Source organism: Gymnodraco acuticeps, unplaced genomic scaffold (assembly GCF_902827175.1).
Source record: "Gymnodraco acuticeps unplaced genomic scaffold, fGymAcu1.1, whole genome shotgun sequence".
Taxonomy (NCBI): domain Eukaryota; kingdom Metazoa; phylum Chordata; class Actinopteri; order Perciformes; family Bathydraconidae; genus Gymnodraco; species Gymnodraco acuticeps.
Genome location: NW_022990600.1, coordinates 110414 through 137236, shown reverse-complemented (window position 1 = coordinate 137236; position 26823 = coordinate 110414). Strand labels below are relative to the sequence as shown.

General features: G+C 41.6%; 2 protein-coding genes and 1 pseudogene across 5 annotated transcripts; all 3 read right to left on the bottom strand.

Annotated features, from left to right (window-relative positions):
• Positions 1 to 9142: 9142 nt before the first annotated feature.
• Positions 9143 to 9923, bottom strand: LOC117554481 (annotated as a pseudogene).
• An 877-nt stretch (positions 9924 to 10800) lies between these two features.
• LOC117554484 (zinc finger protein 431-like) lies at positions 10801 to 26597 on the bottom strand. Its single transcript, XM_034228938.1, has 3 exons — positions 26572 to 26597; positions 25322 to 25390; positions 10801 to 11158 (listed from the first exon to the last, which is right to left on the bottom strand). Exons 2-3 carry the CDS (start codon positions 25352 to 25354, stop codon positions 10877 to 10879), a joined length of 315 nt encoding a protein of 104 aa, XP_034084829.1. The 5' UTR covers positions 25355 to 25390; positions 26572 to 26597; the 3' UTR covers positions 10801 to 10876.
• LOC117554483 lies at positions 16647 to 20956 on the bottom strand. Of its 4 annotated transcripts, XM_034228934.1 has the most exons (9): positions 20541 to 20956; positions 19864 to 20064; positions 19218 to 19559; positions 18962 to 19126; positions 18763 to 18839; positions 18488 to 18668; positions 17764 to 18018; positions 17202 to 17627; positions 16647 to 17068 (listed from the first exon to the last, which is right to left on the bottom strand). In XM_034228934.1, exons 3-8 carry the CDS (start codon positions 19315 to 19317, stop codon positions 17437 to 17439), a joined length of 969 nt encoding a protein of 322 aa, XP_034084825.1. In that variant the 5' UTR covers positions 19318 to 19559; positions 19864 to 20064; positions 20541 to 20956; the 3' UTR covers positions 16647 to 17068; positions 17202 to 17436. The 4 variants fall into 4 exon arrangements, with proteins under 4 accessions (XP_034084825.1, XP_034084826.1, XP_034084827.1 ...); XM_034228935.1 differs by lacking the exon at positions 20541 to 20956 and having other exon boundaries at positions 19864 to 20254; XM_034228936.1 differs by lacking the exon at positions 16647 to 17068 and having other exon boundaries at positions 17498 to 17630; positions 17769 to 18018.
• Positions 26598 to 26823: the final 226 nt, after the last annotated feature.

The following is a 26823-nucleotide window of genomic DNA, read 5'->3' as shown; positions in this document are numbered from 1 at the left end:
TTGGCTGTATACAGGACCAAACTGTCGACACAGCAAAGCTGGGCTTCAAAGCAAGTATTAACAAGAGGTCAACATCCACTAGCAGCAGCTTTGCCACCAGTATTACAAACATTGACTGCCAGTCCACATCTCCCCAGCCTCACAGCAGCAACTCCAAAGCTTCCTGTTTGTACTGTTCAGGTGGACATACAATGAAAAAAGAAAATACAGAAAGAAAAGATAAGCTTCATAAAGGAAAGAGGAATCTGTTTTGGTTGTCTTGTACCAGGTCACATGAGCAAAAACTGCAATAACCGCTTAACATGTAAAGTGTGCAACCAATCTCACCCTACTGTGCTCCATATAGGAAAAGAAAAGGAAAGACAATTGGAAAGAGGTGAAAGGTCTGAAACCTCAAGGACCGGAGAGAAGGCTATTCTAAAAGCATGTGGGCATATTGGGGCCGGTGAAGTGGAAGAGGAGTGTGTTCTATCTATTGTGCATGTTAAAGTCAAATCTAACAAAGGAAATCAAATTATTCAAACGTATGCATTCCTTGACCCTGGAAGTACAGCTTCATTCTGCACGAGCAAGTTCATGAGCAGCTCAACATGTCAGGAAAGAAAACAAACATCCTTCTTCGCACCATGGGCCAAGAAAAGACTGAGCAGTCATATCATCACATGACTGGAAGTGAGTGAGCTACATGGCAACAGGGTCATCCCTCTCCCAGAAATCTACACCCAGTAAATCAATGTCACCAAACATAATATTCCCAATCAAAAGGATCTATCAAAGTGGCCATACCTCAGTCAAATCAAACTCCCTACCATTGATGCAGAAATCGCCATGTTGATTGGTACCAATGCACCCAAAGTCATGGAACCGCTAGAAATGATTACTAGCCAAGGAGAAGGCCCACACGCATGCAGGACTTTATGGGATGGGTGGTCAATGGCCCATTGAGAGGAGGAATCGCAAAGGACAGCAATACCGTCTCCGTGAACAGAATTTCTTTGGTCAATCTACAGGAGTTACTGATCACACAATACAACACAGACTTCAGTGAAAAGGCCTATCAGGACACAAAGGCAATGTCAGCAGAGGACAAGCAATTCATGCAAAGAGCAAAATACTTATCAAACATTGTGGATGGACACTACAGTCTAAGATTACCTTTCAGGAGGAATGATGTTTCAATGCCAGATAATCGCCACGTTGCTGAGCAACGTCTCTCCAGCCTGCATGAGGAATATACCAGATTTCTCAGTGATGTCATTGACAAACGTTATGCTGAAGAAGTGCCACAGGGGTAGCTGAAGCAAAAGGAGGGTAAAGTCTGGTATGTACCTCATCATGGGGTCTACCACCCCAAGAAAAGAAAACTCAGTGTTTTTTGACTGTGGAGTATCATTCAAAGGCACATCCTTAAACTCAGAACTACTGCAGGGTCACAACAATGATATACTTTAATAATAATAATACAATTAATAATGACAGAAAACAGTAATGCTATCAATTAAATGCAAGGTGCTCTCTTATTAATACATTTGTTTAAAATAGACCTAGTATATCAACTGATTGATTGACGACAACAACATCAAGGTGTTCACATCACACTACGACCACACGAGGGAGCCAATATCCTCATTGGCATTCTGTCAATATGTAAATGATGTGAAAGTGTCCCCTCCCACCAATTTTCATTTCCTAAAGATTCGGTCCAATGGCGTCCCTCGCAATTGCACTCCGGTAAGGCCGATCGCCACTCGCAACTGAGAGAGCACTTTGAGTGCAATGGTGCGTGGAAGAGGACAATTTTACATTCAATGTCAGTGTAGTGGCCAAAATCCCCAAAAGTTTGTCTTGTAACCTTCACCTCAAAAGTTATTGTTCTTGGCCACATGTAGAGCTTGGGCCTCGGAAGCAGTGTCAGACTCGCAGTACACAATCCACTGGACGTTTCTGTTGCTTTTCAACGTTTATTTCCAGTAAAACAAAATACGAAAACAATATGTAACATAAACATAAACAGCAGATCCTAATAATCTGTTTTTTGCTAAGCATAAGGTTGCGTCTGCGTGTCAATGACGGTATTGCTGCTGCCTGCTGCCCCTCGTCACACACCACACCTCCAATGTAAAGCCCCGCCCCCTTCACCTGAGCAAAGCACACCTCTCACTGAAACAGAAAAATGCATTAATAAAGGTTCCAAATAAATCAAAACAAAATCAACTTAAATGCGGCTCCTAGTCATTATCAAGCCACAACCACACACAAGGAGAGGAATATGATCTATGGTGAGCTCCATCTATGATCCTCTTCAGTTCCTTGCACCCTTCACACTGGCTGCTAAGTTGCTATTACAAGATCTGTGTAGCACTAGCTACGGTTGGGATGAGAAAATACCAGAGAAGTGTTCTAAGCAGTGGGTTACATGGAAGCTAGATCTTCAGAAGATGACTGACTTCAAGGTAAAAAGGTGCATCAAGCCCAATGACTTTGGCCAACAGATCCAAGCACAACTACACAATTTCTCGGATGCAAGTGAGTAGGGGTATGGCGCACACATACTTGCCAACCCTCCCGATTTTCGCGGGAGACTCCCGATTTCATAGCCCTCTCCCGGTTTCCTCCCGGGGTCATATTTCTCCCGATTTCTGACAAAATCAGATTTACACACAACTTTTTCCACTCAGATTTTATTACAGCTACACCCTTGTTTGGTTTCCATGGTAGCGCGTCTCTTTAGTAGCGCGCGCAACTAGATAGTCACAGAAAAACAAAACAAGAATCGACAACTCAACCCTCTTTTTGGAAACGCTGGTGCCGGGAATACTTACCCCTCATGCAAGAAAGACAGAAATGGTGCAAGGAGAAGAGAAGCTTTAAACCTGGAGATGTAGTAATGGTAGTTGACCCTACTGCTGCCCTTAGCTCTTGGATCTTGGGAAGAGTAAGGTATGGCAGACACTAAAGGACTGGTTCGAGCTGTCAAAGTTAAAACACAGACCAGTGTGCTGGAGAGGCCAATTACCAAGATCTGTCTGCTGTTAGAATGTGAAGAGTGGCGGCAGCAAAGAGTCTTCTTCTATATTTTTTCTCTCAAACTACAAGCGTCTATTCCTCGGTCAGCCCCACGAGTGAATCACAAACAAAGGACACAAAACAAATGGATATCGTGGTCACTACACGGTTCAAGTGTGAGCTTCCAGTCCCAGTGCATTGTGGAGATATGACCTTGTACATTTCAAATACCCCAGATCCTGCAGTCATGTATCTGAAGTGTACACTTCAGGTATACAAAGTGGACAGGTAGGAGAGAAAGGCTTTTTTGATTCTCAGAGACCAAGGTCCTGTACACTTCGCATACATTGAATGCACGACCTCCGGTCTGCGATGTGGACAGTACACCTCAAATACATCACTACACAACCTGTGGTATTTGAAAACAAGGGAATGACATGTTTATAATATGCTGCAAAACACAACAGATATGCAGGGCTGCAAGTCAGTTTCTAAGGCCATTTTATTTTTGGAAGTCTGATCATTTTAACAAGAGAATAGAATCAAACCGAAAACATCGTAAATATGTTCTAGATCAGGGATGGGCAATTGGCGGCACGCGGGCCGCATGTGGCCACCACCGTCACTTTGAGCGGCACTCGAGTCAATTTACAAAAATATATTGGTTTCACAGTTGTAAACGAGCAAATAATTTGAAACAGACCCCCACTTGTAATTCATAATATTCACCGCTAGAGGGCGCTCTCCTGAAATGTATGAGGCCTGCAGCCAAGTGTAGATTGTCTTCTGTTTACCTCGCAGCCTTCCTCCTCTGAGCACCCAAAAAAGAAAACTGGACCGAGAAAACCGCGTCTTTCAGCCAAAATGGGAAACAGATTTTCTGTATACAGAATTCAAAGCCAAACCTATGTGTTTGGTGTGTCTTGAAACTAAATTGGCAATGAAGGAAAACAATGTAAGTTGCCACTACAACAGCACCCACAAATATGAAAAGTACACAGGAGCTGCCAGAGTCGCCATCGTCGCTGACCTAAAATATGCCGGCAGCAGACCTTTTTACCAGAGCCACGACGACACAAGAATCGTCTCTCACGGCGTCTTATGCCGTTTCCCTTGAGCTTGCTGAAGCTAAGAAGCCCAAACTACTGTCAGACCCCTTTCTAGCAAAGCACCAGGAGAGGGGAATTTCCTTTGGAGACTGCTACCAGAGTCCCATTTTCCACTCCTCAGGGATTTTGCGCTCTCAATGGCCAGCATGTTTGGCTGCACTTACATCTGCGAGAGCAACTTCTCTACAATGAAGCACATCAAGTCAAGGGAGAGAAACAGACGAGACACTGTTCCATCTCATACAAATCGGATGTACAAATGTTGATATTGACATTCAGTCTATTGTGCAGCAGCAGGAGAGGCCACAAGTATCTCATTAAGATGTATAGCTTACTGATCCAGCTGTGGGTGAAGGTCAGAACAATGCATATTTTCATGGTTTTATGTAATGGAATGTGAGGGAAGAGTAGAAACACAATACAAAGATGAATATTACTAGTTAAACTTAGTGTTGGTGTTTGGCACAATAAACGTTTATTGCCTGTATATATATTTAGTTCTCTCATTAGTAGCTAAAGTTGGCTATTTAAATGTTGTGGATATAGTATCCTGCCGATGGAGGTGCATGGTCACAAACTGGCCCTCTGGTAGTGAGGAAAAAAATGTTTTGGCCCTCACTATCCTCAAAGTTGCCCATCCCTCAGGGCTCGGGCTTAAAGGGAGGGAATGCTCCTGACACGCATTTTTAAATAATTATCATCCGATAAAACAGACCAGTCTCTGGCAGTATTTTTTATTTTTTTTAATCCGATGACGTTATCAGTGATTTTAAACTGATTAATTACCGAAATAACATCAACACTGTGGGCGGCGCCATTTTACCGGAAGTGACGTAAACTATGCGTTTGGTGTCGAGGACAAATTGATGTTCATGTTGTTTACTCTAGTTACTCTCTCAATTCTATAGAAATAGGCCTCATTGTATCGCGAAACATTGCCACAATGGGAACAATAGGAACAATCCACGGAATGCTCGGTTCCATCTGTTGCCAAAAGGTAAGCGTAGGAAGTACGTTCGGAGGCAGTGGCTAGCGAAATGTGGCCAGCCCGAACCGAAAGATCCACAGGCGCATGTATGCAGCGAACATTTCAAGTTTCCGGACGACTACTCTGAGAGTATGATAAAACATAACATGGGATTTATTGAACAACCATTACTTAATGGAGATGCAGTACCATCGGTCTTTCTGGTGTCATCACCGACCAGGACACCAGTTCGGCCAGTTGAGAAATCGCCCTCTGCAAGTGTGAAGCGACGGAGGACCAGAAGTAGTGCTAGGAGTAAGAATAAGGTATGTTATAGCGCATTTCCATTGCAGCGGGTAGCCCCGTTTAAACGTCCTTTATCGTCCAGGCCAGGCCAGTTTTTGGTGGCCTTTCCATATAGCGTAGTACCGGCTAGCGGGTACTTTTCCCCAGTTTTTCCGGCCCCATAAAATCGTGGTTCTAGGGCCAGGGGCAACGAGGCTGAGTATGCTAAACTAGAGAGGGAATTGCTAGCAAGGGTGGTACTACAGGCATACATATCTAGTAATCAAAATCATTGTATCTACTAAGTAGACCTAAATTGGGGTTGTATTGTTTGCCTTTTTAGAAAACTTTATTTTATATTATTTGGGCAGTACATGATATACACAATTGTATTGTTTGCCTGTAGTTGGCCTTTTAATTAATAAAATATTTGAATTTGAAGTTTTGTAGATAGAGATCTTTTGGAATTATCTAGTCTTTGTAATTGTCCGGCGACGTTTCTCAGACTGTCCACACTGCTTTAATTCTCTAGCTTAAATCAGTAAATGTTCTAAAATGTTTGCTGGGGCCCTGACAATACTCAAATACTCCGCCATGTTTTCGTGTGTTTACAAAGTGAACACATGGATGACGTCACGACCATCACGTGACTACTGAAAATGGGCAAAATGGCAGCTGCCTGACGGAATATACAGGTTTTGATCAAAAAGAGCTATAAAATCATTATTTACCGGGGAATATCGCTGATTTCTTCAGGGTATGGTTTAAACATAATGTTTCACTAAATACTGAAGTTTTGATTAATTATCTAATGAGTGGAGCATTCCTTTAAGGACGTCCCGTCGTCCCGAGGCCGAAAAAAATAGTGTCTGGGAGGATAAAAAATAATTTTGGGACGAGAGTTAAAATAAAAATACCCTGCTAACTCTACTACAAACGGCGATGAAAATGAAACCGACTGCACGTTTTGTGTAGCACACAGTTATTAAACCTCCTTGTCAACATAAACAAAACATTTAGCAACCCGCGAAATACACACACGTAGCTACCGCCGTGCCGCTGGCTGTGCCCGCGAATTCCTGGCCCGCAAATTTGCGGGTCTAGCTATGTACCGAGTGTGTGTATTTCGCGGGTTGAGTGATGTAAAATGACAATGGCATCCCGTGGAGGAATTATGAAATGTTTTACCGTTACATCACAAAAACGCACAGCAGAACCAGACCCTGGAGCGCCGGCCTCTTTATTTACTCACTCCTCTTCATCCCCTATGGGTAATAAGGCTGAGAAGAGAACCCTCCATCGTATTTAGTCCTTAGCAATATGATGCGCCTCTCCCCATGTAGGGATGGGTACCGAGCCCCGGTATTAAACGGGTCCCGGGCCGGAATTATTAAAGACAGTGGTAACGTTAAGCTCCGACGTTATCGGACTTTTTATCGGTACTGGAGACATTTAAAATATGTCATATGTATTATTGCTACATACACATTATATCGCAGTTTTAGTTTCGCCAACTCCGTTTCTAATATGCAATAAGACTACAACATGCGGAGGGTGTCGTATTGTCATACTGATATTCTGTACACACTGTGAAGACCACCGAGACAAATGTAACATTTGTGATATTGGGCTATATAAATAAACATTGATTGATTGATGTGTCTATGATGTATTTTCGAGCTTTCCAATCCAGACGAGATCTCTCTCTCCCGTCTGTGTGCGAGGGGGCGGGCAGTTTGTAAAGGTCTCCTGACTGTGTTACAGACTGTCATCCTGGTTAGTGGTTACTCTGGGTTTTGTCTTCAGGACAGTGTTGGATTTTTTTGTTAATTGGATGGGACTTGATTGGATTCAATATTAGTCATTTTCTCGTTTGTGTGTTTGTTTAAATATATTTGGCCTTTGTTTCTGTGATTGAATGATTTACTCAAATAAAAAGGTTGATGAATTATCATCTAATGATTTGTATGATGTTTTATTTATGTTAAAGGTCACTTTGAATTATTTTAACTAATGATAATGTAGAAAAACTCACATTTTAAATTGGGACGGTCCACATTAATTTCGGGACAGCTTAGATTGTATTTCGGGACGGTTCCGGGAGGATGGGGAAAAAAGTTAGTCGAGAGCCCTGCCATCCCTGTTCTAGATACATGAATCATTGGTTCTTCTTTTAGACCAGAACAGACTGCTAACTCAACAGGAACTATCAAAAACATCCCAATCAAAGTTTAAAGATCAAATGCAAAGTTTTTTTTATAATTGCCAGTAAAATCGAAATCATATAGCTACAACACTATCTAAGATATTGCAGTATTAAAATCGGAGATAATATGCGTCTGGCAATGCGCAATATGTATTTTGTTCAACCCCCAACACCAAGTCCGACGATTTATTTTCTCAGCCGCTCCTCCGCAACATGGCGTCGCGTGACGTCACAGTGGCCAAACAAACAAACAAACCTTGGCTTATCGCTCACAGCTGCTTCCGCCGATAGTACAACTTAGTTTCGTTATCATGTCTGATTCTGAGTAGACTATAGACTAAAAGCTTTAGGAATCCTATTACTGCACCGAAATCACTCCTAGCTCCCTTATTACTTATCCTAGCTCCACATCCAACACATTGTTTATGATCGTAAAGACACAGAATCTAACGGTGCCCACCTCTATAAGCACCCACTCGGCTGAAAGAAATGAAAGCATGGCGGAGGGCTTTTTTGATGCATAGGCCTAATGAAGTGGTTAGAAGAATGTTGGGTTTTCTAAGTGCTCACAGTCACTTTTAATTGCGCGGGGGGCATTTTTAAATTGGGCCAGGAGGAATAATAGTGGATTTAATCCCTATCATAATGCATATTGTTCACACTTTTCCGTTATGAGTGGAGGAGCGATGAATGAGCTGCAGACAAACTACAATGCTAACAGTGAATTAGCCCCGAGCGAAAAATGCTAACCTATTACTGCACCGAAATCACTCCTAGCGCCCTTATTACTTATCCTAGCTCCACATCCAACACATTGTTTATGATCGTAAAGACACAGAATCTAACGGTGCCCACCTCTATAAGCAATACAACTGCGCTGTGCTCCGTGCGCTTTGAAATCTAATCAAAAGTTGTTTACCTCAATTCTTTGGCGTTTCTGCATCGCCCGGCTCTTTCGTTCTTTCAGTGGTTTCTTGTGCTGAAATATGGAGGGGACGGCTCCGGGTTTCAGCCTCCGACGTGCTATTAATGCTTCTGCACCAACAGACTTGATGATAGCAGGATCAACGTCGTATGCATCACACGCGAAGTGGTCAGAACACAACTTGCTCCATTTTGTCGGTTGCCATCCAACACGATTCACTAAAAAAATCCATTTTTTGCGGATGATTTGGTCTTTGGGAAATGCATGTAAAACTCTCCCAGATCCCGCACCGTTCGTACAACAAAAAGCACAACAATAACCCATGTTAATTCAGTTTTGGTTCAATAAAAAGCTTTTTTTTGGGTGTATTATCTCGATTTAAATAAAATAAAAAATACAGGCAGTCTTAAAAACAACATTTCTATAAAAATTTAGCATATTTGGAAGCTTTGCATTTGATCTTTAAAGTCACAACATTTTATTAACCAAAATGATTATTGGAGAAACTACACGACGGATTAATGAACAGTGAAACTAAATTCCTTCAATGCAGCTTAATGAGGCTAGCAGTTGAGATATAATATTTATAAAAAAAGGAATAACAAAGTATAGTAGTATAACATTTCTTTAAAGATCAGGAACCATTACAAATATGAATTAAATCAGGAGAAGCAGCATCTCTGTGGCCTTGTGTTGGCATAGTGTGAATGCTGGTTAGAACATAAACTGTTAGTCACACTTAAATTCAACTCAAACTTAAAATATAAATACAGCTCTTAGGACATCAGGCGGAGGAAACAGCTAGCTTGGCTCTCATAGTTGATCAAAAGGATGCAGTGTGGATTCGCTCGTGGACTTTAAGGTGAATCCTTGAAGAAAAAGTTTTCCCACACTCTTAAAACCACTATGGTGTTACTCTTGTGTGAACACGAAGATGTATTTTGAGAGCATCTGATCTCCTGAACGTTTTCCCACACTCTTCACACCAGTACGGGTTTTCTCCAGTGTGAATACGGTGATGTGCTTCTAGAGCACCTGATGTAGTGAAAGTTGTCCCACACTCTTCACAGCTGTACGGTTTTTCTCCAGTGTGAATACGGTGATGTGATTCTAGAGCACTTGATGTAGTGAAAGTTTTCTCACACTCTTCACAGCTGTACGGTTTTTCTCCAGTGTGAATACGTTGATGTAATTTGAGAGCATCTGATCTAGTGAACGTTTTCCCACAGTCTTCACACCAGTACGGTTTTTCTCCAGTGTGAATATGATGATGTTTCTTGAGATTACTTGCTTGACTGAAAGTTGTCCCACACTCTTCACAGCTGTAGGGTTTTTCTCCAGTATGAATAGTTGATGTGATTTGAGATTACTTGCTTGACTGAACGTTTTCCCACACTCTTCACACCAGTACGGTTTTTCTCCAGTGTGAATAGGTGATGTGTAGGGATGGGTATCGTTTGAAATTTATCGATTCCGATTCCGATTCCGGTTCTGCTTATCGATTCCGGTTCTTATCGATTCCCCGTTTCGATTCCAAAATTGTAAAAGAAAGAGGTCAAACGTTTAGATAACAAAAATATCTTTATTCTTTTCAGCTTTAACTGAAATTGTTACAAATAAAAAATATACATGCAATACAAATGTATTGCACAATAGCTGTGCTTTATTTTAACTGAGCTATGCCTGTGGCAAGCTATTAACACTGTGCCCAATTGTCTTTTTATTTTTTAGTGTAGTGGAGCCTCACTTCAGAGCGTTTACCGCGACCCATCTTTGGTGTTATGAAGTGACTGAGCTCGTGAACTGTCTACGGGAGGGCGGGGGGGAGCCTCGCTGCGGGGCAACTGTGGACCTCTGTCGCCTGTCAGCGCAACTTACATGATGCCGTTTAAAAAAATTAAGGGCGGTGCCGGCCATCAGCGTACCGAGCCGGCCGTCAACGGCCCGCTGACGACCGGCCGTTCTGTGATTCTCCAGGTCCGCCCTGTATTCCACCGGGTCACCGCGGCGCCGCGGTACAGACGGACCCGCTGGAATACAGGGTCTACCGCGTTTAGGAACCGTTAAGCAGAACCGAAAAGGTGTATTTTGTACGGGTACCCGGTACCCGGCATTTTCTTATCGGTTCTCATCTGGAACCGAGTTTCGGTTCCCAACCCTAGTGATGTGCTTCTAGAGCACCTGATGTAGTGAAAGTTGTCCCACACTCTTCACAGCTGTACGGTTTTTCCCCTGTGTGAATACTTTGATGTGTTTTGAGAGCACCTGATGTAGTGAAAGTTTTCCCACACTCTTCACAACAGTACGGGTTTTCTCCAGTGTGAATACGGTGATGTGATTCTAGAGCACTTGATGTAGTGAAAGTTTTCTCACACTCTTCACAGCTGTACGGTTTTTCTCCAGTGTGAATAGTTGATGTAATTTGAGAGCATCTGATCTAGTGAACGTTTTCCCACAGTCTTCACACCAGTACGGTTTTTCTCCAGTATGAATAGTTGATGTGATTTGAGATTACTTGCTTGACTGAAAGTTGTCCCACACTCTTCACAGCTGTACGGTTTTTCTCCTGTGTGAATACGCAGGTGGCGGTTTAAATCTCCAGATTGTGTAAATGATTTGTCACATTGCTGACAGCTGTGACGTCTCTTTCCTTTCAGTTTCTAGAACAGACGGACAGAGAAAGAGAGAAAGTAAATCTAAAAAGCATAAATACACAAGTTAACACAATGAAAACTCACTAATTTAAACCTCGAGTTAACAATATACTACTTAACTGTTTGTGTTTATTATATTTGATACAGTAATACAGCAATATTCTAACCACAGTATATACCAGAGGTGGGGGACTCGAGTCACATGACTTGACTCGCATATTTTTTGACTTGAGACTTGCTTGACTAACATTGATAAAAGACTCGACTTGACTTGGTATTCATGACTTGAGACAGATGACTCGAAAGGACTTTACTTTTTAAAATGAAATATTTGCAGTTGTATTGTACGAAGCCCCTAAAGGGCAATGAAAAAAAAAGAAGAGAGAAAATATCTCATTTGCAGAGGGAGAAAGTAGGAAGTGGAGCGCACAGGAGACAGCCGTTTCATTGCAGACTGTTATGTTTATGTGGGGAAATATATACATTATTTGAGATATATTTCTAACTCGGACTTCATTTTAGGGACATTTCGGCCAGGGGTTTAGAGCTATTTGTTCAAGCACCGGATTGGCAAACCAGGAGAGTCTGTGAACCAGTCTGCCTAGATCTATGAATTAATGTCCGTGACTCTCACAGTATCTGCTGCCCACAGCTGTTTCATAGAAGGAAAACCTCCTTGACTTCATGAAATCTCTGCGGCACCAGGAGGCAGTAACGTGTAACACAGGAGAATCTTAGAAGAGCAGCACCAGCTGCAAAGAGCTGTGCCTTTTACTGTTTACTTCACTGTGGCTCCATCCCTTATAGATACTATCTCTTTACGTCAGTGATGGGAATTCCGGCTCTTTTTAGCGATTTATTTTACCACAGTTTACCACAGAGCCTCAGTTCATGCGGCAGCTCCACTAGCACCCCCGCGCTCATCGCGTCCTAATCGTGCACGGTCCGTGTTGTCCTGTGGAAGGCACCGCCGATGTCGAGGAAACGCTCTTCAATACTCCGAAAATAATCCCACCAGACACCTTTGCCCTTCCAACAGAGGGATGTCCTTGTCCCCTTAAAAAAACTCGATCTTCTCTCGAATTATTTATTTTTTCGAATGCCCTCGGCTCGAGTTCAGGTTGAATAATTGCGTCAAATGACGGCAAAACGCCCCCCTGGCGGAACCGCTTACTACAATCTACAATGCCTGAATCTCTCTTTGAAGTACCCGGATTTGATCTGTGGTGCCGATCATACTCAGTAAAATGTAAAACCTGCAATCCCAACGTAGAAATTCTCGGCATGACGTTAAAACCCTTTTATCTGCCTAGAGCAGTGGTTCTCAACCGCTAGTGGTACGCAGAGGAATCTGACATATAAAAAAAAAAGAAAAAAAAAAAGAAATCCTTTTTTTCCCTCCTTTAACCTTTATTTAACCAGATGAAAACATTGAGACAAAATCTCATTTACAATGCTGACCTGGCCAAGAAGGCAGCAACGTTACACGTTCTGACACATAAAATACAGAAAACACAACTAAGTAAACAAAAAGACGAAAAGCTGTCACTACATTTGGGACAGTAAGGTGCACTACTTACTGCAAGAGCAGCTGGTGGTAAGGACCTCAGACTACTTTAATTTAAAACAGGCTATAGGGACAAGTGCCCTCAGTTTGAGGCTTGATTGAATAACATTAATTACAAAATAAATCATACTATCAAAATACTACAACGAATGAAAATAAGATTGAGATTGAGATAATTGAAACTGTGGTTTAAATTAGTTCTAATAGGCTATTGTTGTTTTTAGATTTAGAAACACATTTTTTTTCTTTTTTCTGGTGTTGCTAATGACGACCATACTACCCGCGAACGATTAGCGAACGTTGCAAGCAAGCTAAAGAAAGCTGAATGATGTTGTGAGAGAGGTACAGAGGAGAATATTACCAGCGAAAGTGAACAAGTGAATGAGGACAGTCATCAACCGAGCACAAGCGCAGGCTCCGCCAGCAACACAAAAGTGATGTGCACAGCCGCTGTGATGGAGGAGAGAAGGCTGTGTGTACAGTTGAGTGAGAATAAGTTATTTTGTTCTTTATGTTCTCACTTGTGGTGTGTGAGTGATGAGTGAGAGAGAGAGAAAAGGAGAGAGAGAGAAGGAGAGAGAGAGATGAGTGAGAGAGAGAGATGAGTGAGAGAGACAGATGAGTGAGAGAGAAAGAGAGAGATGAGTGAGAGAGAAAGAAAAGGAGAGAGAGAGAAGGAGAGAGAGAGATGAGTGAGAGAGAGATGAGTGAGAGAGAAAGAGAGAGAGAGAAAGAGAGAGATGAGTGAGAGAGAAAGAAAAGGAGAGAGCGAGATGAGTGAGAGAGAGATGAGTGAGAGAGAAAGAGAGAGAGAGATGAGTGAGAGAGAACGATGTGTGAGAGAAAGACAGAGATGAGTGTGTGAGTGAGAGAGAGACAGAGATGAGTGTGTGAGTGAGTGAGTGTGAGAGAGAGAGAGAGAGAGAGAGACAGAGATGAGTGTGAGAGAGACAGAGATGAGTGTGAGAGAGATAGAGAGAGAGAGAGAGATAGAGATAGAGAGAGAGATAGAGATAGAGAGAGAGAGAGAGAGAGAGAGAGAGAGATGTGTGAGAGAAAGACAGAGATGAGTGTGTGAGTGAGAGAGAGAGAGAGAGAGAGAGATAGAGAGATAGATGTGTGAGAGAAAGACAGAGATGAGTGTGTGAGTGAGAGAGAGACAGAGATGAGTGTGTGAGTGAGAGAGAGAGAGAGAGAGAGAGAGAGAGATGTGTGAGAGAAAGACAGAGATGAGTGTGTGAGTGAGAGAGAGACAGAGATGAGTGTGTGAGTGAGAGAGAGACAGAGAGACAGAGAGAGAGAGAGTGAGAGAGAGAGAGAGAAAGAGAGATAGATGTGTGAGAGAAAGACAGAGATGAGTGTGTGAGTGAGAGAGAGACAGAGATGAGTGTGTGAGTGAGAGAGAGACAGAGAGAGAGAGAGAGAGAGAGATAGAGAGATAGATGTGTGAGAGAAAGACAGAGATGAGTGTGTGAGTGAGAGAGAGACAGAGAGACAGAGAGAGAGAGAGAGAGAGATGTGTGAGAGAAAGACAGAGATGAGTGTGTGAGTGAGAGAGAGACAGAGACAGAGAGAGAGAGAGAGATAGAGAGATAGATGTGTGAGAGAAAGACAGAGATGAGTGTGTGAGAGAGAGAGAGACAGAGACAGAGAGAGAGATAGATGTGTGAGAGAAAGACAGAGATGAGAGAGAGAGACAGAGAGAGAGAGAGAGAGAGAGATAGAGAGATAGATGTGTGAGAGAAAGACAGAGATGAGTGTGTGAGTGAGAGAGAGACAGAGAGAGAGAGAGAGAGAGAGAGAGAGAGAGATAGAGAGATAGATGTGTGAGAGAAAGACAGAGATGAGTGTGTGAGTGAGAGAGAGCCCTTTGTACAAGTAGCTGACAACAAATAATGTTATGAATACATGTGCCTGCGAGTCCTGCATGAACTGTGCATAGACTGTATTTGAACATTGGTCATATGGTGGTATTGGAGAGCCAACTCTTTTCTCAGGTGGTACTTGGTGTAAAAAGGTTGAGAACCACTGGCCTAGAGAATTCGGGTGTATGTTACTGTTTGTTGTTTACGTGCCTCCCAGCGGCAGAGCGTCACTGGCGGCCGGCTCCATCGCTGACCGTGTTCACGAGCTGCAACTCAGCCACCCCGATGCACCGGCAATAGTGCTCGGGGACATGAAGCAATGTCGCCTGGAGACTGTGTTACCTGGGTTCCAGCAGTATGTTAGGGATCACAGCAGGAAAGACAATATCCTGGACAAATGCTTCGTTAACGATAAAGGAGCCTTTGTGTCTAAATACAGAGCACCAATACTGAACTCTGAGCATAATGTTGTGAATATGATACCAGTGTATAAGACCAAACAGAAGGGAAGTCAACCAGAAAATAAAGTAATAAGGACATGGACAAATGAAAGCCAGGGGGGTCACGCAAAGTTTGAGTTTGGGAAAGGGGAGTTTTTTAAGTTACATTTATTTTTTAGATGTTATTAATAACTGCATATATATCAATCTATGTGTCCTTTGATGCCAATCTTTTAATATTTATTCATATTTTTTGTTTTTAAATCACATGACCGCCCTTCAAGCCAATCAGAATCGAGCTGCCGCTACTGAGAGTGAAACTGAGTATGTGCTCAGCTTTTGGAGCAAGTGAGAGCTAGTGAATGTTTCGCTCTGCAGCTGGATGAGAGCACGGATGTAGCGAATATTGATGTTTATATATATGAATATAAATATGTTTAATGTTAATATTACTGTTGAATATTACATATAATATTATTAAGGCATAAGTAGCTTTCAAAAATGCTAAAAATATATGTTAAAGGCCCCATTGCATGGTCCTTTCTACTGATCATAATACCATTGTTGAAGGATATTACAATAGAAAAATACTGTGCAATTATCCAAACTCAGATTGGTTTCTCATACATTATCTCTGTAAAGTATGAGTTTTCACTCCCTGTGCTAAACGGCTCGATGGAGTTCCTGCCCCCACCCTCCTGTGCGTCCAGTGTGCTCCGATTGGTCAGCTCTGCCACTCTGTTCTGATTAGTCAACCACCAGAGAGGCTCTGCCCCTGTTGACATCTGCCGTAAAGTGGTTTAGCGGGTACTTAGCAACATAGCAATACTAGATTTGAGAATCGATAGATAGAGTTATATAGATAAATAGATAGCTTACATATAGCATACAATGGCGTATGGAGCATACAATTTCGAACCTCCGTTCGATCCTAGAATAGACCAAATCGCGAGTCTTGCCTCGCCGTTCACTAGAGCAGACCAAACAGTGTCATTGTGGTACGTTTTTATCTAGTATATGTCTTACATTTCAGATGTCATCAGATGTACCTACAACTGTTGTTATTTAGGTGCCGTTGTGGAAACTGCGCTTTGATGCCAAGTGACGGAGAAAACGTGTGCTGCAATAGCATAAGAAAGGTAGCCTAGCTTAGTTACATTATGTCGGCAGCTAGCTGAAAACACCAACAGTAGCACACATATACCAAGATATACAGCATACATGTTTTTCAAGTCAATAGACTATTATATGCACTTGTATTACTTCCTTAGTAATTGAATGTTTATTTTGTAAACATTTCCCATAGTTGGTTTAAAAGCTAAACGTGTTTTGTAACACATCTTACATTCATAGGTTGTAACACGCATGCTGCAAGTTCCAGAACCCATTAACTGCATGGTTGACCACCCAGGACTAGAGCCTAACTGCTTGAACCCATACACCCTGCAGAATCTCCACAATATTTATAAATACAGTTTCGGACCTTTGACAAATACAACGGAAGAAGAGTAAGTTATTGTTACCTGTAATAAACTACTACCGTTTGATGAAAAATCAAATCATGGTTTGCTATATATGAATGATATATTATAGGAGCAAATCATTCAGGAAAGAAAGGCTACTAAGTATTTCCATCAAACTTTATTTTTACAAATGTACAAAATGTGTGAATGTATATTTATATTTGAATGTAATGTACATCATCCATTCCTCTCCCGATAGGCGTTTTCGATATCTTGCGTATCGCAGCTTTGTAAGCTGGTGCTGGGGATATTTAGGGCGAGGCATCAGAGTGGTGATTCCGTCGTGTGTTGTGCTCCGGATCCGCCAGGAGTTTCCAGATCTGGCTGGACAATATGTAGGATTTCGACCTCCTTTGGGGGGAAACGGGAGAAACGGCTGACAATCATTTCCTCCTTGGGGGGCCTGTCAAATTGAGTTGACAGGTCCTCTGGGACGTGGATTCGTTTCAGCTCGTCCACAAAGGGTGTAGGGTCCAGAAAGACTTTGTGAAACACAAGCCTCGTCAGCTCATCCACATAGACTGAAAAAGAAAGCATTGTATAAATAATTTGTTATTTGTATTTAATGTAATACTTTTATTGTTCATTGTATCTTTAATCATTTGAAATGTAAGTTCTGTTAATAATAATAAAAACAAATATTTCACAACTTACTGTATGTAGGGTCGTTCTTAACAGACTTGACCGTACACTCTCCCCTCTTTGATTTTGGATAAGCCAATTTGAAGACAAGTTTTCCTGCAGCAGTTGTCGCTTGGTCACGCCCAGCATTCTCGTTGTGATGCATTGCTGCTAGACACAACCTATAGAATAACAAAATAAAATGAGACTTTGTGTTATGACAGAATAAAACCCTCATGCCACTAAACAGTGACTGTGTTATAAGATGCTACAGAATAAAGTATACAGTGCACAACATTTCAATGAAGGGGAAAACCACATTTTTTGGGGTAAAACGCAGAATTAAGTTGTGGAAGGACTCCAGGGATGAGGTCTGGTAGTGATGGCTTAGCTTTAGCACATCTTTGAGAACTCTCTTGTTGGTGAGTATCGTTTCAACTCTGGCGAGTGTTATTGAGCCTTGAGTAAAATGACAAAGACATTAGGTAAATCACCAGCACATTAGAACATTACAACAATAATTTGCCACAGCAACAATGTTATATTTACATTCTATATTGTTGATCTTATGAAGGAAGTGAAAAATTGAACTTACCACCTTTTAGGTAAGGTTTATTTGCATCGCTTGCGGCTCCTACAGGATGTGTGCACTTGGGGAACAGGGGGTCATCATGCACGTGAACGTTTTGTAGGTGGTTGATCAGTGACGTCCACCTTGCCACCTTCTCCGGCCCCGAGGCTGTGCTCGTCGCACTCCAGTAGACATGGTTTTTTATGCTGCGCAGCCACCTCTTCAACTTCGTGTCACAGTCCTTGTTCTGTGTAAGTTTCAGAAGTTTCTTGGACAAACATGATAAAAAAAAAGCACATGCACAAGTTAATATTCAAGCCATAGTGTGGAAATGACGTGCTGTGATGGACAACATTCAAGGGTGTGGTGGAAATTCCACACTTCATATATCATCAACCATAACATGCATATGATAATTGCCTGTCAGTGCGACACCCTTCTGTCTGAAAACATTTCATAGCCAGGAAACCTCCATACATATTCATATCACTGTAAATTCCCATTCTAAAGAGTACTCACATTATCCTAGGATTAGTGAGTGAAATGTAATTTACAATGAGAAAAGGTGCTGTGATCAAGTGCTCTGGCCACATTGTAGGAGATATAATGAATGTATTCAGACATTATGTCATGTCTGCTGCTGATTAGAAGCTCAGGATAAATTGCATAGTAAAACAAAGGAATATCTTAACAAAGGACAGTGCCTCTGATTTGGTATTCTTCCATTACAACATATAGGGATAAATACCTTTTTCAAAGTGCCACACATCATAGAATTGTTCGATGTTGCGTTCCCTCAGGTACTTCTGGATCTGCGGATGACGGTCAGTCACAATGTACTCAACCGCCAAATCCTTTGACTCCAGATGATCTAGGCATCTTTTGAGTCCCTCCTTTTCCATGTGGTAACTACCACCTACTTCATTGCTCTGTTGGGGAATAACAAATAGGGCATAAATACACAGAAGCATGCATCAACAGCCAGCAAGCCTAAAATGATAGCACCCAGAAAGAGAATCACACCTGAACAAGCTGGAAGTCCAGAATGGTGTTGCTTCCCAGGTTCATGAGTGTGTAGCTCCCGAACTTAGCCGAGTGGCCTGAAGAAAAGATAATACAGGAGGTTTCAAGGCTTTTCAACCGAACTTCAATGGATAAGTAGATGAATTGTAATATACACCAGTAACTCTGGCACTAGACTGTCTTGTCTGTTTCTGCTTACTTGGAGAGTCTGCTCTCATATCTCCTGCGACCTTTCCCCCCTGTTGTTGTAGATTATCGAAATTCTGCTGCTGATCAGTGTTCCACTTGTGGATAATAGCAGGCTCCAGGTAACTCTTAGCATGCCTCCTGAAGGTCCCATACCCGATGATCTCCAGCTGCATATCTATGAATAAATAGAAAAAAAGGAAACGTTTTTGAAAAAGTCCACTGCTGTCATTTTTCATATGCTATAGATGTTAGAGATGGTAAAATACCTTTCGTAGTTGGAAGAAGGAACCCCCAGTGAAGTATGTAGCAGCGGATAATTGTAAGTTGCCAACCGGGGTACTTCCGATGACGGGCTGGCTCTCCCATTTCCTGAAGTAACTGCAGTTTGAACAACGCTGTGTGAACGCCACATAGGTCCCCACTTTTCTTGTTTGGACATCACAGTCTGTCTTACACACCGGACATTTTTCAAACAGCTGTCTGAGGCAGCTTTCAAAAACAATGTACTTTACGTCACAGTGCGTGGATTGTGCCTGTGGTCAAGGGGATTTCTGTGTAGGTGGAAGTTTTAGTGCCAACACTTTTGAAAGACACCGTGGCCTGGATGCCTGTTAATAAAAAGGGAAAAGTGCATAAATACTACGTACATTAGATAAGACACTAATACATTGTAAAAGGCCAACAACTTGTGTACATCTGACAGATTAATTCATGAAAAATGTACAAACTACAAACAGCACTGTATTTCTTGTAGTCAACATAACAGTATTTCTGTGATATACAATAATATCAAATAAGGTTTTATTTATAGAGCACATTTAAAAACGATTTTTGGTCGAGCCCAAGTGCTGTTCATGTAATAAAAGCACAATTAAGGTAATGTATCTGTGATTTGTCAGTGTTATAGTCTACCTTTGCTTCTCACGTGTGCCGATTTCAGTGTTCCCCGGGCCAACTGTGTAGCAACAGAAATGGCGGACACTTTACATTCCACTGTCTGTGTTCCCACAGACCGTGTCTCAACCCTCTGAGTTCCCACACAGTCTGTGGACGGTCTGTTTGACATCCGACTGTACTGGAGCAGTTGGTATTGTGTTCCTGCTGTGATGTACTCTAAGAAAGATACACATAGTATTCATACAATTAATTGTGTATCCGAGGAAAACAGTCAATTTCATAAAAGCAACACTTTTACAATTACAATGTTCTACAGATAGTCTGCTACGTTCGGTCATTCATTGTAGCTGGCATGAAAACAATGTTTTTCATAACATCTCTAGGTTAGAGCTTCTAGCTTAGCTTATTAATGGTAGCTCGGTAGAATACACGAACAGCAACTGTAATTACTGACCGTACGGTTAAATCACCCGGAGTATACTGTCTGAGTATTTCGTGTGTGTTTGCAGACATTCTCCTGCTATGAGATACATGTAAGGCCATGTGCTAACATCGGTGTTGAGGTCTGGGAATGCTCGTTAGCCCTCGTGTTTACCTCGGTAGCATAGCATTAGCATAGCATTTACACAGTCGTGATAGATACATTGTTTGTTTTAAACAGAATAAATACACAAACCACAATGAATACTTACAGGTTGTGTACCAGAATCTCCCGCTGGTCCAAACAAAGTAGGAACAGCATCGTCCTCCAATATCAGCTTTACAGCAAGTCCGAAGCTAAACATTGTTACGTTTTTAAAGCTAAGGTCCGTGAAATGCCGCGCACACACAACAGTACCGGCTGGTAAATCAGCTGGAACAGTGTTAAAAAGGAATGTCAACCACTGACTTCGTCGTGGTTCTGCCTTCGGTACTGCAAACATTGTGGATTTCTCCACACAATACAGACAACAGACCCTCCGCGACATGACTGGATAGAGCTTTGAAAAGAAGCAGGTTTTACGACACTTAATATGGTCGGCTGGCAGAGGAAGTGACGTCACGCGGGGCAGGAAGTAAACAATGGAAACTGAGAAATCTCCAACGAGGCTTTTGGGGGAGGTATTTTCTGTGTTAGAGTTTACTCGCTACAGGGTGTACTTTGAGGGTTTTGACTTTGCAGACTGTTTACATGCATAAAAACCTTCATAACAACAAGGGGACGGGCAATAACCGGAAAAGCATGACATGGGACCTTTAATTGTTCATATTACTATTCAAAATTATATAATATTATAAAGACAGAAATCACTTTAAAAATGCTTTAAAAATATATTTACTGTTGATATTACCGTTTAATAACTGATTATTAATACAAATATATATTAAGAAAATGTATTAAGCTGTATGATTAATTTGTCATATTTTCCATCATAATGTACTCATCATTTTAAAAAAATAAAGAATTGCAACAGGGGGGTACCCGCCAGAGAATAATGCGATATGGGCAGGGGTGCACATAACTTTTTTGCCCTGGTTCTCAAAGGAGCACCTGGAGATGTTGCTTGGTGCTCATCCTTAAAATGAAATAAACCGTAACTTTTGAGGGGGTCTTGACTTTATTTGCCAGACACACGGCACTGAACACACATGCAGAGGTGAACACTGAACACACATGCAGAGGTGAACAAAGAACACACATGCAGAGGTGAACACAGAACACACATGCAGAGGTGAACAAAGAACACACATGCAGAGGTGAACACTGAACACACATGCAGAGGTGAACAAAGAACACACATGCAGAGGTGAACACAGAACACACATGCAGAGGTGAACACAGAACACACATGCAGAGGTGAACACAGAACACACATGCAGAGGTGAACACAGAACACACATGCAGAGGTGAACACAGAACACACATGCAGAGGTGAACACTGAACACACATGCAGAGGTGAACACAGAACACACAGAGGTGAACACAGAACACACAGAGGTGAACACAGAACACACATGCAGAGGTGAACACTGAACACACATGCAGAGGTGAACACAGAACACACATGCAGAGGTGAACACTGAACACACAGGCAGAGGTGAACACAGAACACACATGCAGAGGTGAACACAGAACACACAGACAGAGGTGAACACAGAACACACATGCAGAGGTGAACACTGAACACACATGCAGAGGTGAACACTGAACACACAGGCAGAGGTGAACACAGAACACACATGCAGAGGTGAACACAGAACACACATGCAGAGGTGAACACAGAACACACATGCAGAGGTGAACACAGAACACACAGAGGTGAACACAGAACACACATGCAGAGGTGAACACAGAACACACATGCAGAGGTGAACACAGAACACACATGCAGAGGTGAACACAGAACACACACACAGAGGTGAACACAGAACACACAGAGGTGAACACAGAACACACACAGCAGAGGTGAACACAGAACACACATGCAGAGGTGAACACAGAACACACACGCAGAGGTGAACACAGAACACACATGCAGAGGTGAACACAGAACACACATGCAGAGGTGAACACAGAACACACATGCAGAGGTGAACACAGAACACACATGCAGAGGTGAACACAGAACACACACATGCAGAGGTGAACACAGAACACACATGCAGAGGTGAACACAGAACACACATGCAGAGGTGAACACAGAACACACATGCAGATGTGAACACAAGACAACATTAGCACGACCAGTAATCCTACAAGCTGTCATCACTGCCCTCCTGACTGTTCTCCTCACTGTCTTCCTCTCTGTCAGACATGGTAGCTGATGATGTAGGCCTACTTCTTTCTCTCTGGTTGAGTCTGTGATTAGATGCTTGCATCCACAAGTCAACAGCTGGGTTTGGGTCGAAAGTCTCTGTTGTCATCTTAGACAAGTGGATGTGATCAAATAAGTATGTGAACATAACCAATAACCTACCATAGCCAATAACAAATTAATGTAACTTATTTTATTTGTGTTGTTCATTCATATTTTATTTTACCTTAACATTTATTTATGCATTTTTTTTATCTCTCCAGTTTTAAAGGATATTTTTGGTTACTGTCCTATAGTATACATTGGAATGATTTCAAACCTGTTTATCCCAATAATTATAAAGGAGTGCCTTGGAAATATGTGTTTACATAAATTGTGACCAAACCGTTTGAACTTAGACTAAAGTGAACTATCTAAACACTCAGAGTCCTTACCTCACTGAGCTGTAGTTATCAGCCTCTCAGTCTGACTGGAGAGGACTCTCCTCCACATTATTGTAGAAACATCTTCTTATATCCGTTAAAGCAGCTAGCACGGCACCAGATTCTAATAACAACAGCGCCGGTACCGGGCGGTGCGCCCTTCTCTCTCCCTCGTATTTTGTCTGTGAGCTGCGGGCGCCAGATAAGCCAACATCCCCCATTTTCATCACTTACAGCGCCCATCGTACAGGGCAAATGAAACGTGTAACCGGGGTGAAAAGGGTGTTACATTTACTTAATTATGAATGTTGTTACATCAAGGCCAAAAATTAGGATGAGCACCTACGGTCAAAAATGTTTTTTTCCCTCCCAGAGCTGCCAGCGCAGCGCCTCCCCAGACCTGGCGCCCTAGGCGAACATCTATTACGGCCCTGAGTTCATATCATAGGTTCATATGCAACTCGCAAATATATTTATCTCTCTCTCTCTTTTCTATTCTCCCTTCTCTCTCTCAATGTTGGTACGCAAATGCTCCTTTTTTCAAATGACACGGTGCTCTTTTTTTGGCGGAGGTGCGCATGCGCACCTCGCACCAGTTATGTGCAGCCCTGGATATGGGGGTCCTTCGCATGGGAACATTTGGGAAACCCTGCACTAGATGAAATAACTACTGTTACCAAAGACTATATTAACTTCTGTGTTCCCACTAAAGAAATACAAATCTATCCAAGTAATAAATCATATGTGACAAAGGACATTAACAAAAAGTTATAAAAACAAAGACTATGGAGCACTTAGACAGAGAGAGAACTGAAAGTCAAATTGAGGGAATCAAAACTGGCACAGAGAGCTTTTGGGAAATGCTTTTAAAGCCAAAGTCCCCAAAAAAAAGTGTGGGACACCATGAGAACCATGACCAAATCAGTGTTTCTCAAAGTGAGGGGGGGGGCGCAGAGGCATGGCAGGGGGGGCGAGAGACCAGGAGGAAAAATGTTTTTGAAAAAAAAAAGTAAAATAAATCCTAATTTGATACAGTATAAATACGTCTGGGTCTCTGTGTTTCATTCAAGCTCGGCTCTGTGTGTGTAACGAGCCATTTTGTGTGTGTGTGTGTGTGTGTGTGTGTGTGTGTGTGTGTGTGTGTGCGCGCGAGCGAGCGAGAGAGAGAGCAGGTACTCAAATGTTTTGGTCACGATTAATGAAAACAATTATTTCCGAGGCACACGTTTATATGATCATTATAGTTAGAAAAAATAAGAGAATAAATGAAAAACAGGTATGAAATACTATAGAGTAAAAAAAGAATAACGTTTAAAAGGTGATTTGTAAAATATCTATAAAGAAAAAGTAAATCTGTTTACAGTTGTGTTTCATATGGGTGTTGAGAGATGTATCCATAGATCTCTTCATGTTGCTCTCAAAGTGCACCAGATTGATGCTTTTAACTTCAATATTTAAAAAAAAAAAATCGCGGGGGAACATGCCCCCGGACCCCCCTATGTGAGATCCACACACCATCTATAAAAATAGCACTTTACCCCTGCTTACACCTATATGCCGTGAGCTGATTATTGAGCCTTCATTGTAACAGTCGCAGGTACACTGTGTGTATGCGTGGGGAGTGTTGCAGTAGAACATTCCACTGTATCGACAGGTACATTAATGGGAAACCCTAAATGTTTGAGCACCCTCTATGAAACGTCAAGCTACCGCACAGCACCCCCAAAATAAATCTCTGGCGCCGCCACTGAGCCTGCAACCCCGTTTTGAAGAGATGTGCAACACAGGCTCATTGCAGCCACCTGTGATAAGAAGACACACTTTGCCAAATATCAGAATGTTCTTTCTTTTCCTTTGTTTGCACAGATTGCAAAGTGGCAAAGTATTATAACGTACTGTTCAAGCAAAGGGATTGCACAATTGTCTTATGTATTTATTTTTTTGAGCACACAGACTTATGGAGCATTGTTTTATTATCACTGTTCTAGCAAAGGAATGCTCACGTTCATATTGATGTATTTTAATAAATGTTAACTTGGCCCATTACGTGACTATTTGTGTTGGGGGGGCCGACTTTTTCTCCAAAGGGGGGGCCTGACAGAAAAAGTTTGAGAACCACTGAGCTAAACCTATTGTGACGGACAATGAATTTAGTTTTGCGTTCCGATCTGAATAAGGGCGTCAAATGAAGGCAAGACGCCCGCCTGGCGGAAACGCTGGAATTAGGAATATATTGTGATGGAGTGCACACTGACCTGAGCTCCAGGGGTCTCTTTGTTCTCCTCCATGATGCTCTCAGTTCTCCTTCTCCGGATGGGTCTCAACTACACACAAAACAAGACAACTCAATACTACCGACAAACACAACAAAACTAATCTACAGTTACATGCAAATGACTTTAACCATTACAATACAAAGTTATTATTATTAAATTATTATTAATATAATACGATATTTAGATATAATTCATCATAATCTGTGTAGCAACTTACATTCTAACTTACAGCTCACAGTTTGTTCACTTTTATTTCATTAAAATGACTTTATTCACATAGAAAGTGACATTAACGGTTGTTTGAACCATGGTTATAACGCTATCTGTGTCATTAACTATCACTAAGTTAACACAGAAAGCAAACATTAGCTAGTGAGACTGTTTAATGTACTCCATGTATACAGTATTTTCTGTATATTGTGTATTCTTTAGATACTCGAGTGATATGTGTCCTGTGTGTACATTTGCTGCTAATGCTTCATTTTTATTATATCTTATTGCATCTTTTAAATATGTTTAACTTGTGTAATGACTAAAAACACTTCTGCTGTGACACAATCATTTCCCAGTTTAAGATCAATCATTATTTAAATAAAGGATATATCTATTTATCTAATGAGCTAAACCGTCGCTTAGCTTAGCGTTAGCTGCTAACTGAGGAGCCCCATTCATTTCAATGGGAAAAATGCTACGTCACGGTGAATGGCGATGCTAATAAGCTAGTTAGCATATATTTAAAACCATATCTATGGTAAAGAGCACCAACACAACAACTCAAACCGTCTTAAAGATAACTGGTGTAATAAATAACTAACACAAAGTCAGCTGAGCATTACATATCAACTGTTACTCCCACAGAGCCGAACTGGAATAATAACTGTAGCTGTTAGCCGTTAGCTTTTAGACTTTAGCTGTTAGCCGTTAGCTTTTAGACTTTAGCTGTTAGCCGTTAGCTTTTAGACTTTAGCTGTTAGCCGATGGCTTTTAGACTTTAGCTGTTAGCCGTTAGCTTTTAGACTTTAGCTGTTAGCCGATGGCTTTTAGCCTTTATTTCAAGATAATTTGAGACTATTTTGGCGCACATTTTAAGTTTTTTTGTGAGTTTCTTTCTTCCAAGATTACAGCTGTTGTGTTACATAAGATAACTTCTGATTCGTGATTAACTGAAAACTAAGCTAACAGGTGTAAATACACTTAATGAAATCGCTGCAGGTGTTTAATCCACTCACCACCTCTTCTTCTTCTTCTTCTTCTTCTTCTTTCCCTTTTGGCGAACAACTTAAAATGTGCATACCGCCACCTACTGTACATGAGTATGAATCATCATATCATTCCAACTCTTTAACCTATGATCTATCAAAATAAATAAATCAATAAATCAACAAAAACATGAAATAAATAAAATAAAAATCTATGTTCTTTCTTGACCTAATGTTACATTATTTTTCCTACCCCAGTTTCACTCAAGAATGTAAACAGTG

What these genes read in the sequence shown, in the direction of transcription:
- LOC117554484 (XM_034228938.1), bottom strand. Translation starts at nt 25,354, where the DNA reads ATGGAGGAGAACAAAGAGACCCCTGGAGCTCAG. An exon ending in AAGAGACCCCTGGAGCTCAG is followed by an intron (nt 11,159 to 25,321) that starts GTCAGTGTGCAC and finishes CGTCTGTTCTAG; the next exon opens with AAACTGAAAGGAAAGAGACG.
- LOC117554483 (XM_034228934.1), bottom strand. Translation starts at nt 19,317, where the DNA reads ATGGGAGAGCCAGCCCGTCATCGGAAGTACCCCGGTTGGCAACTTACA. An exon ending in TGGACTTCCAGCTTGTTCAG is followed by an intron (nt 18,669 to 18,762) that starts GTGTGATTCTCT and finishes ATTCCCCAACAG; the next exon opens with AGCAATGAAGTAGGTGGTAG. An exon ending in TAAACCTTACCTAAAAGGTG is followed by an intron (nt 17,628 to 17,763) that starts GTAAGTTCAATT and finishes ATTTTACTCAAG; the next exon opens with GCTCAATAACACTCGCCAGA.